Source organism: Glycine max, chromosome 14 (assembly GCF_000004515.6).
Source record: "Glycine max cultivar Williams 82 chromosome 14, Glycine_max_v4.0, whole genome shotgun sequence".
NCBI classification, from domain to species: domain Eukaryota; kingdom Viridiplantae; phylum Streptophyta; class Magnoliopsida; order Fabales; family Fabaceae; genus Glycine; species Glycine max.
Window position 1 is genome coordinate 5,244,071 of NC_038250.2, and position 15,772 is coordinate 5,259,842.

Below are 15,772 nucleotides of genomic sequence, written 5' to 3' on the forward strand. Positions count from 1 at the left end.
TGCTGAACGGTTATCAGAAATGTTATTCTGATTGAAGAATATTGATGCAATAAAGACATGGAAGGAGACATGATCATTTTGAAAGTAGAATCATGAAAAAATAAAGTATAACTCTTAGTTTTAGGGAGCTCAATTGTAGAGCAGCAGAGTTTAACATGTTAATCTCACCTCTCTAGCAATAGTACTTTGCAGTTATTGTGTCTCTGATGTTACAGTTTTGTTTCAGTTTGTTGTAACAATCAATTAGAGTTAGATTAACTGCCACACTATAAATACTACTTCAGCCTTGTACAGAACAATTTAGAAACCATATGATTCAAGTTTCAATTCAAATATGTCTGGATTCTCTTTGGTCTCATTTTCTCTCACTTTCGCTTTCTTACTGGATTTCTATTTCTGAAAAAGAATGTGGGTTCTAATGCCAACCTGAGAATGAATTTTGTGAATATCTTGAAGACATTTAATTTATATTTACACAATCAGATGAGACTGTACAAGGAAATAATGAAAATAAAAAAAGGAAACCTCAATAAACATAGCCCTTAATTCCTATAATTTATCACATGCTTACCCTTTAATCCATACTAAATCAGTTTTTTTATGAGAATGAAAGCTAAAAAGAACAAGAGAAGCTAAAATCTAAGGAAAACTGAACCCATGGCATTAGCAAGCAATAAGTGATGCATGGGTGTAGGACAAGACGAAAACAAATGAAGTTTATCCTCAGAATTTGCTCCGGACTCGATAACCAATCAGCGCAAGCATTTCCTTCTGGTAGGGTGTGACTGAAAGTTAAATCTCACGAATGATATACGTACTAAATATACAATACAAAACTCGCATGAAAACGGGTGGCAATTACCTGCGATTTTTTTTTTCTATTTTCTAAGAAAAACATTTTAAAATAAATTTATTAGAAAAACTGCAATAACTGTTTATAAATTTTTCATGTGATGTTTTATAAAAATAAAACAATACAAATATACACAAAAATTGTAATTCTTTTTGTAAATTGTAATCTTTTATATATGTTTACAAAAATTATAAAAAAATATTTTAAATGTATACATTGATTCGTGTTAAGTGTAATTATGTATTTGTAAGTTATAATTCAATTTCAACTAAAGTAACAAATAAGAATCGTTACTGCGCTGTATGACATGGCTAGATGAAAAAAAAGTGCTTGAAACAACAATTTTGAATTATTACTTTATATAATTACATGTTTCATATCATGTCCAACTAAAGTAATGCTATTTTGTTGTATATGATGTCATCACTCATTGAGAGACAAAAAAAACTTTAAATCTTAAAGAAGTAATTTTAAATCGTTATTTTATATTGTTTGAGGCTTATGTGACATGTCATGTGATCAAACTAAACCATCTATGATTAAAATTGTCTCATGCCAATAAATTATATGATAACAAATCCATTTAAAAAAAAAGTTTATAGAAGTAATCCAAAAAATTCAATTAACCCTATTATGTAGGATTTGACCTTTGTCCTATTTACTTAACTTTTATCCTCATAGTATAAACCATACATTGAAACCATTTTGTCATCTCCAATCATAATGTTAAAACCACTTTAAATGCATATTGATTCAAAGCCCAAATCTAGTGTTAAATTATTAGTTCTGACCATCCCGCCAAAAGAAAAATGAAAAATACTAAACGGGAGAGGAATAAAAGTTGTACTATCTTAAATCAGTTGGAAGAAACATCAACAGTAATTAGTACCATAAACAAATATACCACCAAAAGAGAAATCTGCCACTGTTTCATTTGTTCATAATCACTACTCTCTCCACTCCTATTTGAAGACATAGTTGACTAAATTATTTTTTTAAAAAAAATAGCTAATTTAGATATTAACATTAAATTTGTCATTAATTGTAGTTATATTTTTCCAAATTTATCAATTAATATTAGTAGAAGCTTATTCATCTTATCCGATCTTCATAGGAGAGAGAAAGTGACAATTGAAAGTAACATTTAATAATATATTAAAATAAATGAGGATATTTTAGTCAAAAAAATAATTAGTACATGAGATATGAAATAAAATCTTATAATAAAGAACAAAAAAATTTGTTAATTGTCTTATAAATAAGAAGAGAGGGAGGGAGTACATTGAATTGAATTAAAATATAACAATTAGCTGTCTTAAAGGCTTTCAAGGAAAAGGAGAAACTACATTCAAGAACAAACAAAAAATTCTTGAATTGGGAGTGAACTGAACCCAGAAGAAGAATCACATAAATATAACCTCGTTTGACCAATCTGCTACGTACATAATATAGGGTGCCATACTAAACATGCAACTGAGCCAACCAGGCATAAAATTGTAGGCACGGTACATCCATTTGCCTAAGAAATCAACCGAGTATGGAGGCACCTTCATAGGTGGAACGTTCCAAGAGAAGCATGCTGACATCAGTATCTTTGATAATTCTTCGTCTCCATAATAGCTGATAAATATTTGCTTATTTTTTTTAGATACCGGCTCAGAAAAACCTCACTCAACTTCTTTGATAATTCTTCGTCTCCGTAATGGCTGTGTTGTAATACTCCCTGGAGCACTGTGTGCTTTCCTCTTCTCTTCCTTCCTTCTCTTAGCATCCGCCATAACGCACATTAAAGCAGAAGCCTTGAATATTGGCCTTGGCAAGTGCCTATGTCTGTTGAGCAAAACAAAGGAGCAATAAACACAAGACATGATTAACTGTTTTGCGAAAAATATATTTGACAGAAGTTTGTCTGTCGGGTATGTTCCTAAAAAAAATTGCTTGATTAAATCTTCTTACCTTGCAATACGGTTAACTTCAGGGAGGTGCTTATAGCGTTTCTTTATGGCTTCATGATACTCATGCTTCTTCCGTTCCCTTGGGAGAATCTGTAGCACGATCACAGGTAATCCTCAGTCAATGAAAGGTCTCTTTCGAATAGAAATAAATGTTAGGATAACTGACAGATAAACAATTGGGAGACAAACAATCGTCCCAATTATGATAATTTAAGGGTCTTAAACATAGATGATCCACAAAAATGAAAAACAAGTAAACTAAATTAAATGTATCTGGATCCTCGCAATTCTACTCCTAGTATAACCTTGTCATTAATTTGGAGCCATGAACAGAAAATTTAGGCCCTCCCTTATACTAGCTGATGTCTATGTGTACTAAAATGACAGCCATGCTACGAGCTACAATGAGTAGATCCAATTCAAAAACAAGATCAACAGAAAAATTAAATAAACGAACATAATTGAGATTCATCTACCAATGGCATAAATATTCCCCAAATGATGCTGCAGATATGTTGACACATAAATTATTTGACTCAAATTTCAGCAATACACGAGGTAAGGAAGACATCTTACTACTCCAAGTTGCTCTGATGCTTTTGCCTTCCAGAGCCTAAGGTTAGTGTCATCGCTTCCTGAAATCACATAACTTCCATCACCACTGAACTTGACACAAAATACCCTGCATAACAAAGTTAAAGATCAGCTGTCATAAGAAAATATAAATCTTAGTAAGTAAACTCTGCAAAAACAGCAATAGTATTTTGTTACGAGAAATGCTAGGAACACACTCTCTAACACACACTCTTTTGCACACACACTTCTTGGATTGGTTTAAATTTATTGAAAATGACAAATTTTTATGGGTCCCACATCACATTTAATGATTATCTCTCCTAATTTTGTGATTTTCAATAAATTTTAAGCAATTAGAAAGAGTATGTTTGAAGAAGTGTATTAGAGTGTGTTGCTAGCATTTCTCGTTGGTTACACATCCAAGGTTTACAATGGTTGAAAAGTGACACGAGTAATCAAAGACAATAGAATGTTTGATTTCGTATATAAATTAAGCGAACCTTTGCATTCTCTTAGTATGATAAATCTCCTTGCTGTGACCACCATTGTACTGGAAAATTCTGACCTACAAATGGGAGATCATTACTAGATATGAAATCATTCTTAGTATGACCAAATGCCAAGAGATTAAAAACAAAATTCAAGGAACTAACTGTTCTATCATAAGAACCAGTGACAAACTCTCGTCCAGTTGGTGAGTAGTCAACATCCATCCTGTAGAATGAAATATAAAAATGCAGGTATGATACATTCTAGAATTACCAAAAATGCAATATTTATAGAAAAAACTTCTTACACTGCAGAAACATGATCTTTGTGAACACATTTAGCTTCATCTAACTTCCTAGCATCATAGCTATAGCAGTTACCATCTTCATTTGCCTGCATGGTAATGAAATTTGTTGAAAGAATATAAAAATATCACTACTGAATATTGATAGTGTGATACAATTAAAAAAGACATTTCAACCCAACAATATCTCATGTCAGCCATAAATTCAAAACCCTAAACAATAATAGCTTCAGAACCATCAAATAATATCGTCTGATAAACTTACAGCCGTAAAATTTATGGGTTCCATGGGGTTCCAGCATATAGAATTTGTTTTGGTCTGCCACAATGAAGTTAAAAGTTATTATAATTATTAACATATTTGGAATAAACCATATTTGGAATGATAACGAGAAAAAACTAAACACTAAAAATGTTGTTGAGAAATGTGCCAATGATATAACTGTGTAATTGAAAAGCAAAAACATAGTAGGAACCTCATTTAACAGTCCAACAATTAAATTGATGGCAATAAAATAACAAAATCAAAAACTGCAGCCATAAGTCATAATTTAAATCAATAATACAAAGTAATTACCATCATTATCATTTTCCTCACTGGGGAAGACATACGCAAATCATACAGAATTATACTCCGGTCACTAAAATAAGAAAACAGGTAATTCACGCATAAGAGGTAAGTACATTAAGCCAACCAATATTTTTACTGATTTATATAGTAGATTAAAGTAAACATAATTCAAAATCTATATAAGTAAAACTTCAACAAAAAATGCATACCAAAAGAAACAAATTAGTCCTCTTATTATATATTTCTTTCCTTTCAATGAATGAGATGATTTGCATTGTTCTCCAGATTAATGACAAGTATTGGAATATATAGTAGATATCTCACTATCATGAAAATATCACAGAATAGTTTAGACTTTAGAGCATAGTTGTCAATACCATCGTCGCAGCCAACCCCTAAAGTGGGATAGCGGATTGCAGGATGACGGCTATTCTAATTTTTTTTTAACCTATTCTGAATTTTATACTTACCTATTCTAATTTTATATTTTTACATACATATAATTTGTATTATATAACAATATATGTATTGTTAAATAATACTCATATTCTTTTTTACCTAATATATAGGATTTAGAATTTTTATTATTATTATATTGTGTTTTATTTAGTTTTTATCATTATTATTAGTTAGTTGATTATATTTTTTACTACTATAATTATTAATTTGCTATATCATATATTATGCTTCATTTAGTTTATTATATTATATGTTATGCCTTAAATATTTTTTAATAGTATTATAATTATTTAGTTTACTATTAATGGTTCACAGATTTTTTTACTGCCTAACCCGTTCACAGATAACAAGGTAAAAACCCACAAAGAAACATTGGACTTGGGGCCCAAGGCCCAACAGAATAGAAAAGAGAAAAACAAACCCTAAAAGGCTAAAACCCAAAGACCCGACCCATCTAACCAGGTTCTCAGTTGGCTCTCGCCACCACTATGAAAGTGAAAGTGAAACGTGATGTTTTGAACTTTGAAATCCAAATCGCACTCAAATGGAAGAGCGAAGGTCAGCAGCAGCACAATGTGGTTCATGTTCTGCTGCTTTCAAGCTTCTGTTCAAACTTCAAAATCTAAGTTGCAGTTGTGAAACCGCAACACAGACCGCAATAGCGCCATACCACACCAGTGCTATAACGAACGCAACAGCCGCTCCTTCAATCCACCCCACAGCAGAGGTCATCGTTGCGGCAAGTGGCCACTATTGACTACATAGCTTTAGAATATCACAAATGATCCCTTATGCTGATACTAATAGGAACATTCCTTAAGACCAATGTCTACCATTCAACAACAAAAATATAAAATGGTATTTTCTCACACTAAGGAACCTATTTGTATTACAGATTCAATCATGTTGACAGTACTAGGGCTTTAATCTTGGAAATGGAACATTGAGATGCAACACTAGTCTAAAACAAGCAGTAGTATCAACTAATTAAAACAGTAGAAATGACAAATAATCAATAATTGAGAAAATAACACAAAATTCAATGAGATTAGCAAAACAATAAACAAGCAACAATACAAAAAAGATCCGGATATGTACAGGGGAAAACTGAATTGTATAATAATCAATATTGTAGTGCTCGACCTACAGGCAATCTCACATACCTAGCTGAGGTGGCCAAGAGATTTGGTTCTCCGGGATTAAACCGGACAGAAATTACTGTATCTGTCCCCCATTCAAAACTGTTTATTGGCTGAGACCTGCAGGAGGGAAGTAACAATAACATGAAATAAACATGAAATTTAGAAAAGTCAACTGTGATTTTAGTAAAATAAGTAGAGCAAACAGAAATTGATCAACACCTATTGTGATTCCATATATCTACTTGAGCACCAGCTGTGGCAAAATGCTCGCCATCCCACTGGTGATCAGCACCCCTAAAAATTAAAGAAAGCAAAACAAAGTTCAGTAAGCATAAAAAACAAACAAAATAACAAGCTTCAATATCTTCCTCTGGGATAATTTACTCCAAAACTTACCAAAATGCATTCTTCCAAACATAAACACTTGCTGGCTGCACAAAAGCAAAAATGGTTTATAAAATTGTGAGTTAGTAGAATACCCACTGGAGTTAAAAAAGAAAAAGTAAAAGAATACCAGCACAATATTTCACCTCAACAGTGCTCTTAGTTGAGTCATCTGACTCCATAAGAGTAGTAAAGGAACACTCCAGAGTCTGATACTGAGCACAAATTCCAGGTTACATCAGAAAAATTAGTTATTGAAGCTAAAAATGAGAGCTAGATATAATAGGGGGGGAATTGAAAAGGTTGATTCTTACGTGCAATCAGTTCCACATGACACAAGAATGTGTCCATCTGTTGATGCTGTCAAGCCTCGTACAGCACCACGGTGACCAGGAAACTGACAAACTATCCGTCTTTTTTTTCCAAATATAACAAGCAACAATATTAGATAAACAAGTTGATGCATAAGCAAATAAACTATTTTGTTTACATTTTAGGGAATATCATAGATAACAAGTATATCTCAAAAGAAGTATAATTTCTGTCTTATTTGTTATGAATGAACCCTAGTTTGCTGTATCAAAATATGACTTGAGAAATAAATTTATTACCTTGCAGCTAAATCCCAGAGACGAATATCTGTTAAACAGCAAAGACAAATGTTACAGGTTTTTTTATATGTATGCAACTCAACTCATCCAGCACTGTATGAAGATAACAATGTATAGCGGATTGAGCCTAATGTGCAACAGAAGGATAATGCAATAATGCATAATATCAAACACCCTATAGAAGGAAAATCAATGAAAAAGCGAACCAAAATGACACAAAAAAACAAGGATTAATAGTAAAAGTGAATGAAGATGCAAGACATTTCCCATACAACTATTTCTTATCTCTAGCCTGGAAATATGTTATGATTGATTCTGCTATTATAATGTATTATGCAATATGCAAAGAGAACCATACCAGTTTAAACAACTGTGTTTCATAATCAGCAATGGTAATGCAGTCAGAATGATAACATTTACTTACATTCTTCCCGCAAATAACAAGAAGGCTTCAAAAAAAACTAAAAGAGTAACTCTACACAGCCTAGAAAAACTTGATAGAGGTTGGCCAAATTTTCCAATATTAAAGGATGGTTGTTGGATAGATAAGTCGCAGTAGTGTTGAGTACTCAGTACTCACATATCCAAGAGTCAATATTCAATAATGATGTCAACTGTCAAGTTACTAACTCATTCTGGCAGAAGAATTCTGGTTGTCTAGTATTGGATTATGAGTTTCATATATATAGATATCTACACCCTTGAATAACAGTCTCCCCTTATCTGGGACATTTCTAGTACTTCCTGAATTTAAAATTCAGAATCCAACCCACCATATTTTGGAAATCCACAACATAGCAAAACAAATTTCCTCCTCTTCTCTTCCAACCTTCTCCATCTCCAAACCAATACTACAATTCAACTATTACTTCCTACAAGTACAAGTACACATATAGCTGCAGGGGCATAACTATATAAGGAAAAATGAAGTACCTCCATCCATCGAACTGGAGAATATCCCTTTCAACTGGCTAGGGTTTCTCGTCATACACGAAACAGCGTCTATATGCCCATCCAATGCTCCAATAAATGGTCTTGCAAAAATCTAAATCCTCAAACATTAAAAAAAACAAAAACATAATAAGGAACAGATAAAAAACTTCACATAAAAAATATAAACATACTGATTACTAAACATCAAAAAACACAAAAAAGGGAAAACCTGACCTTGTCCAACTTCACTGCATTAACAGCACGCACATACTCCACCGCTTTCTCTTGAGGACGAAGGCTGGGATCGTAATTCCGGAACACCCTCTTTCCGAAATCAAAAGGGCAACGTTAGAAAAGGAAAAAGATTGAAAATTTAATCGAATTGAGCAACTAGAAGAACGCTAGTGATGAAGGGTGGTGTGCATTGAATCACCTGAAGGTCTTGACTTCGTTCTCGGGTGAACTCATCCACGGAGCGTGATATAACTTTGACCTTCATTGTGAGTAGAAGCAGCGGAGAAGGAGAAGCCAATCAATCACTCTGTTTTGGTTCTTCAATCTCTGAATTGGAACGCAGAAAAACCCTAGGATGATTGGTGGAGGGAAGCAAGGTTCGAGGCAAAAGGGGTTTTAGAGCTGTTTGATTTACGGCTACAAAATGTAATGTGCTGTTTTCGTTATTGACACGGATACGGGTCGGGCCGAACAATTCGATCCGTTTCAATGAAAAAAATCCAAAAAAACTTTGTATCGAATGTATTACTGTTTGATGCATGCATGGTTTATTGAAAAGATTGCCACGAACACACTTTTTACATACACTTTTAAACACGTCTCATTTAATTAGATGAAGAGATTTTTTTTTTAAGTTTATTGGTTTTTAAATAATTTAAATAATAATTTATAATTAGTTAATAACAAAATTATTTTATACGTTAATATATAAATATTAAAATTTTAATTGAAATTTATCATAAATTATAAAATATTATAAGTCTTATATTTTATTTAATGTTTTTTGCTTCTGATTTATAATTTTTAATAAATTTAAATTAATAAAAAAATTGTTTGAAAAGGTGTGTTGCTAACACTCTTATTATTTATTAATAAATTAATCAATTTAATATACATGTTTATATTTGGTATAAATTAAATAATTATTATAAAGTCTAATAAATATATCATATTAAAATTATTATGATTAAATGTATAAAAAATTATAAATTTTTATTTTTATATTTGTGTATAAAATAATAGAAAATAGTAAAGAGAAATGGTATTTTGTTATGGTCATATTATTCATTTTGTTTGGTAATAAAATTTTAGGGAAAGGGAATGACTCCCAAGTTCAAGTCCAATAAGTAAAAGTTTTCGAATCGAAAAAAAACTTATATTTATATTCATTCATAAAGATGAGTGAAACTACATACAAACAAACCTACAACATATTTTTGGATATGAGATCATGTTCTACTTGACCTATCCTTGAATTGTAGTCTTATTATTTTGTGAAATCATAATGGCAGTGAAGGTTTCATTTATAATGTCATTTGTTAGGTTACTAGTGCAGTTGTGGATTATGTTTAAAAATGGGTCTGTTTATTTTTTGGTGGGCTAGAAAATATTTAATTCAACATAATCTATTACAAGTTGGTGAGTTATATGAGTTGCCTAACCAATTTTTTAAAAATAAAATAAAATATATTTTTTTCTATTTTCTATTTTTCTATTGGACAAATAGCAAATTATTTGTGAGAAGATGGGGGTAAATCTAGTATAACATAAAAAAAAATTGTTATATTGCTATTTTATTTGTCCAATTTCATATACAAGAATATAACATATTATTCGACATTTCATTAAACTCTTGAAACAACACTATCTAATTATTTAAAAAAGAGAAAAATATTGTTATACTATATTTTACCCCCATCTTTTCACGCACATTAGGTGAGCTTTTATAAGTCCCAATTTGATAATCTGTTTATATCACAATTTTCCCATTTCATCTCACTTGTTTCCCACACCGTTCTCTCTACTCCATGCATAATTAATTTTCTTATTTTCTTCTTTGCATGCTACTAAAAATGTCTCCTCGTGTTGGTGGAGCAACCTAAAACCTATAAATTAAGTAGGAAGATAATTCTCACCTCCTCACTTTTTCCACCACCAAGTTCGAGCTTGCTAGACTAATTAAGGTGAGGGAGAGGGAGAACATTGAAGCAAATTTCGGTGTGTGGAAAATGGGAATGAAGAAAACTTGAGGGTTTTGCGTTTTGATGCTGCACCCCTTGCATGTTGTATTTATTCATTAATTTCTTTGGTGTTGTTTTCATTTTGCTTGGATTCATGGCCTATATGTAAAAATCTTCCCGTTGTCCTCTGTTTCTTTTAGTTCTATTTTTTATTATGTAGTGTTTAGAAGTAAAATATGTTTGTTGGAAATCATAGTTTTTAGTGATCGAAATTTTTGAAGTTGTCAAATGGTGTTTTGATTCATGCATGGTTTGATTTCTTGATTTTCTGTGGTGTTTTATATGGTCCACCGAACTTCGGATCTATCAAAATACAGTGGCTTTGATGAAGATAAAAAAAATGTTGGTGTTGCGCATGTGTGCTTGCATTGTCGTTTAAATATTTTTGGGATCCTGCTGGATGGTTATGCATGTTGTTATTTTGAAGTTGTACTTCTAGATAAGTGTTATTTGTTTGAACTTTCCTGGCAATTTTGAGCATGGTTTTTGTTGAAGTAATGGTTGGATTACGTTCCCTTATGTGTTGGAATGGTATTCTTAATTTGTAACGTGAAACAAAGTTGATTTGGAAGCTGAAATATGGCTTAACTAGATTGAACTAAATGCACATTCTTATGCCCGTGCATGAATTGTCATTCCTCTTAATTTTTGTACAAAAATTATGGAGATATTTTAGGGAAAAAAGAAACATGCGAGAAGATGACTGTTCGGATTTTTTTTTCATGTTTAGAAAGAAGAAGAAAAAATGAATTTACATGCAGGAGCACGAGGACGTGACATAGTCAGATTTTTTTTCCGTAGAATTTTAGGAGACTTTTAATCATACAGAAATATTGCTTGAAAGCTGGATGTGTCGGGGTTCATCCTTTTAATTTTTAGAATTTTGGAACATCATTTGAGTAATTAGTAAAATTATGGTTTTAAACGAGTATTCTTGAGCTGTCTTATGTTTTTTATTTTTTTTTAAATTATTTTATATTGGTTTATAAAAGTTTAATGTGTTATATTTTGAAATAGGTTATATATATATATTAGTTCAAATATTGTTATCATTATTGTACATCGAAAATAAAACAAAATTCTTAAAAAATATATAAAATAAAAACCCTTTGATTATAAAATTATTCATAAATTTTGACAAAAAAATATAGTCATAAATATCTGTTGAGTTGATAAAACCATATAAACCATATTCTTTAGTATCTCCTAAATAAATAATAAATATATATAGGATGGTGAAAGAAAGGGAACAGTGGAGAGCAAACAAACACAGACAGACAGAGAGAGAGAAAGAGAACCAAACCAAATAAAGCTCTTGGTTGGTTCACCCTTGTGCTTATTTTTTGTTGCTGAGAAAGAGCAAAGAAGAAGAATAAGAAGAAGGTTTTGATCGGATGCGATGAGCACACAAGGACAAGTGATTGATGAGGCGGTTCTGGATGACATAATCCGGCGCCTAACGGAGGTCCGATTGGCCCGACCCGGAAAGCAGGTTCAGCTCTCCGAGTCTGAGATCAAGCAACTTTGCGTCGCTTCCAGAGACATCTTCATTAACCAGCCCAATTTGCTTGAACTCGAAGCCCCCATCAAGATTTGTGGTACCCCTTTTGCTTTCTTCTCCTTGTCTCCCCTCAATTTGCTCCCTTTTGTGTTTAGGGTTTAAAAGTACTTCTGGGTGTTTCTTGTTTGTTGCAAGTTCGAACCTTTTAGTTTTTGGGTGTCATGGGTTGATTGAAAGGAAATGTGGGTTACCCCTTTGGTTTTTTGGGCATGTGAATTTGTTTGTCAGCTTTTCTGTGTGAGCCATTCATGTTTGTTGTTATGTTGGCTGCCTAGGGTTTAACTCAACCTCTTCCTTTACCTGGGCTTGAAACCATAAGGGTGGCTTTGTCTTTAACCGAACACAATGGCATTGAGCTATTGCGAGGTCACTTGGTGGGATAATATTGGGAAAAAATCCAAGTCCCACATTGACTATAGTAGACTTTGATGCTGTCTTAGAATTTGGGTTTGGGTTTAACTCAATCCTGAAAGCTAGTAAGTGAAGTGAGGGTTGCTCCCCATTTATATACATTATTTTGGTCATATCATTAGTCAATATGGTATCTTCAACAGATAAGACTTTTGTTGTTGTTGTCGTTGTTTGTTGAATTGTTTGCTAGCTTTTGATATATTGACATGTTTTACATTGACCGCTGAGGGCCTGAGGCTAACACAACCTTCCTCTTTATGAAACCATGAGCAAAGTTTGGTCTTTAATGGAACAACATGGTGTTGAGGAATCCATGCAGCCGACCTCACTTAGCGGGATAAGATTTCTGTTGTTGTTGTTGAATTGTTTGTTAGTTTTTCTATTTAGCATTGCCTGTAGTGTTATTTTATGGCATGGTTGAGATCTCTCTCTCTTCGCTTTTTCAGGTGACATTCATGGGCAGTACAGTGATTTGTTAAGGCTATTTGAATATGGGGGTTTGCCTCCTACTGCCAATTATCTCTTTTTGGGGGACTATGTGGACCGTGGGAAGCAGAGCTTAGAAACCATATGTCTTTTGCTTGCGTATAAAATCAAATATCCAGAAAACTTTTTCCTGTTGAGGGGGAATCATGAGTGTGCTTCCATTAATAGGATTTATGGGTTTTATGATGAATGTAAGCGAAGGTTTAATGTGAGGCTTTGGAAAGCCTTTACCGACTGTTTTAACTGCCTTCCTGTGGCAGCCCTTATAGATGAAAAAATATTGTGCATGCATGGTGGTCTTTCCCCTGAACTCACAAACTTGGATGAAATCAGGAATCTACCTCGTCCTACTGCAATTCCCGACACTGGCTTGCTTTGTGATTTGCTTTGGTCTGATCCTGGTAGGGATGTGAAGGGTTGGGGTATGAATGACAGAGGAGTGTCCTACACCTTTGGCCCTGATATGGTCGCTGAATTCTTGACAAAGCATGACTTGGACCTTGTTTGTCGTGCTCACCAGGTCACTGTTTTTTTTTACAATACTCATTCAGTTTCTATAATAAAAAGGTTAAGCGTACGATGCTTTACTGGACACTGACATTATAAATTTTATGTAGGTTGTAGAGGATGGGTATGAATTCTTTGCTGATAGGAAACTTGTTACGATATTTTCAGCTCCAAACTATTGTGGTGAATTTGACAATGCTGGTGCGATGATGAGTGTGGATGAAAACTTGATGTGCTCATTTCAGATTCTTAAGCCTGCAGAGAAAAAATCAAAGTTTGTGATGTCAAACAAGATGTGATGGTTGGGACATCACTGTCAAGTAATTAACCAAGGTTTTGTTACTATTGCTTTTATTTCTTATGGTATAGGTGTGCTGACTGAGCATACATTACAAACTGCACAATATTGGTTATGTGAGATTTTTTTGTTTTTATATTGTTATTCTGCTTTTCCTTCTGACAGGAGGAACGGTTCTTATATTTTATATAAAAATGGTCAGTTACTTTTCGAAACAAAATAAGAAAGAGGATACTTTAATCATTTTTTATAATGGGGTTGCATTGATTTACTTAAAAAACCCATATCTTTTTAATCCAAGTATTGAACAAGCATTGAACTATAAGAAGGCTCAAAGCTCAGCTTAATTATATAAGGTCTAGCTGTATTTTCGAATTTGATTTATCAAATAACAAATATCATTGTAAAAGCAAATCATCTTACTGACTTACTGTTATTGCTGCATTGTCAGGGTCAAAGTTTTATATTAAGAAAATCCAGTTAAATGACTCAAATCTTTGCGATGGCCATTTGTTTAGGGTGAATTTGTTTAAACTAAGTAACTTTAAAATAAGTGTTTTTTATATAAGCGCTTTTTTATGAAGTAGATAGGATTTACTTCTTAAAATAAGCAGAAATAGTTTAGACAAAACACACTAAAAAATAAAAAAAACTTCTTATTATTAAAACAAGCGCTTATTTCAACAAATAAGTTTAAACAAATTGGCCCTTAATCTTAAAAGAAAAAGGGGTTATAGGATATAGCTTGTTTTTAAGACCCTTAATTCTCAGAAGTTTTTTTCCATATAAATTGCTGAGAAAAACTCTGAAACACTTTTTATTTTTGAGTGTTTTTTTCTTCTGAAAACTTAATAATTATAAATTTTATTAAACATATATTTTGATTAAAAAGCATTTTTTTCATAAAGACAACACAAACAAAAGGGTCCTTAGTTTGAAATGACTATATTTCTTTTGCTGCATGATGACTACCAAATGTGAAATATTCTTGTAAATGTATTTGTGAGGTTTGTGTTCTCTTGTTACTAGTTATTATGAGTTATATACACTGGTTAGTTTAATACAAAACAATATTTGGTAAGTAATTTTTCCCCTGTTGATGAAGGGTCACTCACTATTTTACACTATAAGTGCGTGTTTGGTTCAGCTTATTTTGGAGGAGTTGTAATTTATTTTTCCAACTTCACGAGAGTTTTGGAGAATAAGTGATTATTTCTTCAATAATAATCTATACCAAATGTGCACTACTTTGAAACAAAACCAACCCTCCCTTGTGTGCAAGAAACCGACAAATAATAAGTCTAAGAACAAAGCTTAGATACAATTTTTTAAATGCTTTTGGTGTTAATCAAAACTGAAGTTTCACTTCATCACTCAGCTGTTGTGTGTTAATTATTAACTTGTTATTTCCTCTTTTTATCTACTATGGTACAGATGTATTCGTGGGGTTAAATTAAATCCTGAAGATTTAGATTGAATGGTCTTAAGTTCCATCTATTCTAGGTGATGATGATGAAGAGGCAAGTTTACTGCTATAACATCCAGTCAGGCAGAGAGCATGAGGGACTACAAGAGATATTAAGCACTATTGGATGGCCATAAAAGCAAAGGCTTTTATCTTTTTATTTTTATTTTTTTCCTTGTTTCATAATTATTCTGCAACACAATATGTACATATATGTGTTGTAGATGCTGTGGAAATGACCTTATTTGCTCTGAAAGGTCCTCTTAGACTATCGATTTACACTGATAGAGCAGTTTGTGATTGTGGCCAATTTTATTCAGTTAGTAAAGGTGCAATTGCTGGATTTTATGGTTTGATATTGGTCTGTTTTTGTACTGTTTGATCAAAGATCACATGCCACTCGTTAGAATGATTGGATTTTATGGTTTGATATTGGTCTGTTTTTGTACTCTTAGTCTAATGTGTTATATTTGTTTCCTATCTTTAAAAATCAGTGTTTGGTTTATAAAATC

At 32.4% G+C, this 15,772-nt stretch overlaps 1 protein-coding gene and 1 pseudogene across 5 annotated transcripts; one reads left to right on the plus strand and one right to left on the minus strand.

Moving 5' to 3' along the window:
• Positions 1–2,135: 2,135 nt before the first annotated feature.
• LOC100805473 (DDB1- and CUL4-associated factor 13-like) lies at positions 2,136–8,937 on the minus strand (annotated as a pseudogene). Its single transcript, XR_005888447.1, has 17 exons — positions 8,711–8,937; positions 8,512–8,601; positions 8,278–8,389; positions 7,345–7,372; positions 7,048–7,146; positions 6,880–6,948; positions 6,746–6,780; positions 6,569–6,643; positions 6,371–6,466; positions 4,755–4,818; positions 4,443–4,496; positions 4,181–4,266; positions 4,038–4,098; positions 3,885–3,949; positions 3,385–3,490; positions 2,810–2,898; positions 2,136–2,683 (listed from the first exon to the last, which is right to left on the minus strand). The product of XR_005888447.1 is annotated as a DDB1- and CUL4-associated factor 13-like (transcript).
• Positions 8,938–11,763: 2,826 nt separating this feature from the next.
• Positions 11,764–15,614, plus strand: LOC100807069 (serine/threonine-protein phosphatase PP1 isozyme 4-like). 4 transcript variants are annotated; one of them, XR_005888177.1, is made up of 4 exons: positions 11,764–12,130; positions 12,951–13,510; positions 13,666–13,830; positions 15,230–15,614. XR_005888177.1 is itself a non-coding variant. In XM_006595536.4 (4 exons), the coding sequence occupies exons 1-3, from the start codon at positions 11,932–11,934 to the stop codon at positions 13,794–13,796; spliced, it is 948 nt and encodes a 315-aa protein (XP_006595599.1). In that variant the 5' UTR covers positions 11,765–11,931; the 3' UTR covers positions 13,797–13,817; positions 15,230–15,614.
• The last annotated feature ends 158 nt before the right edge of the window (positions 15,615–15,772 follow it).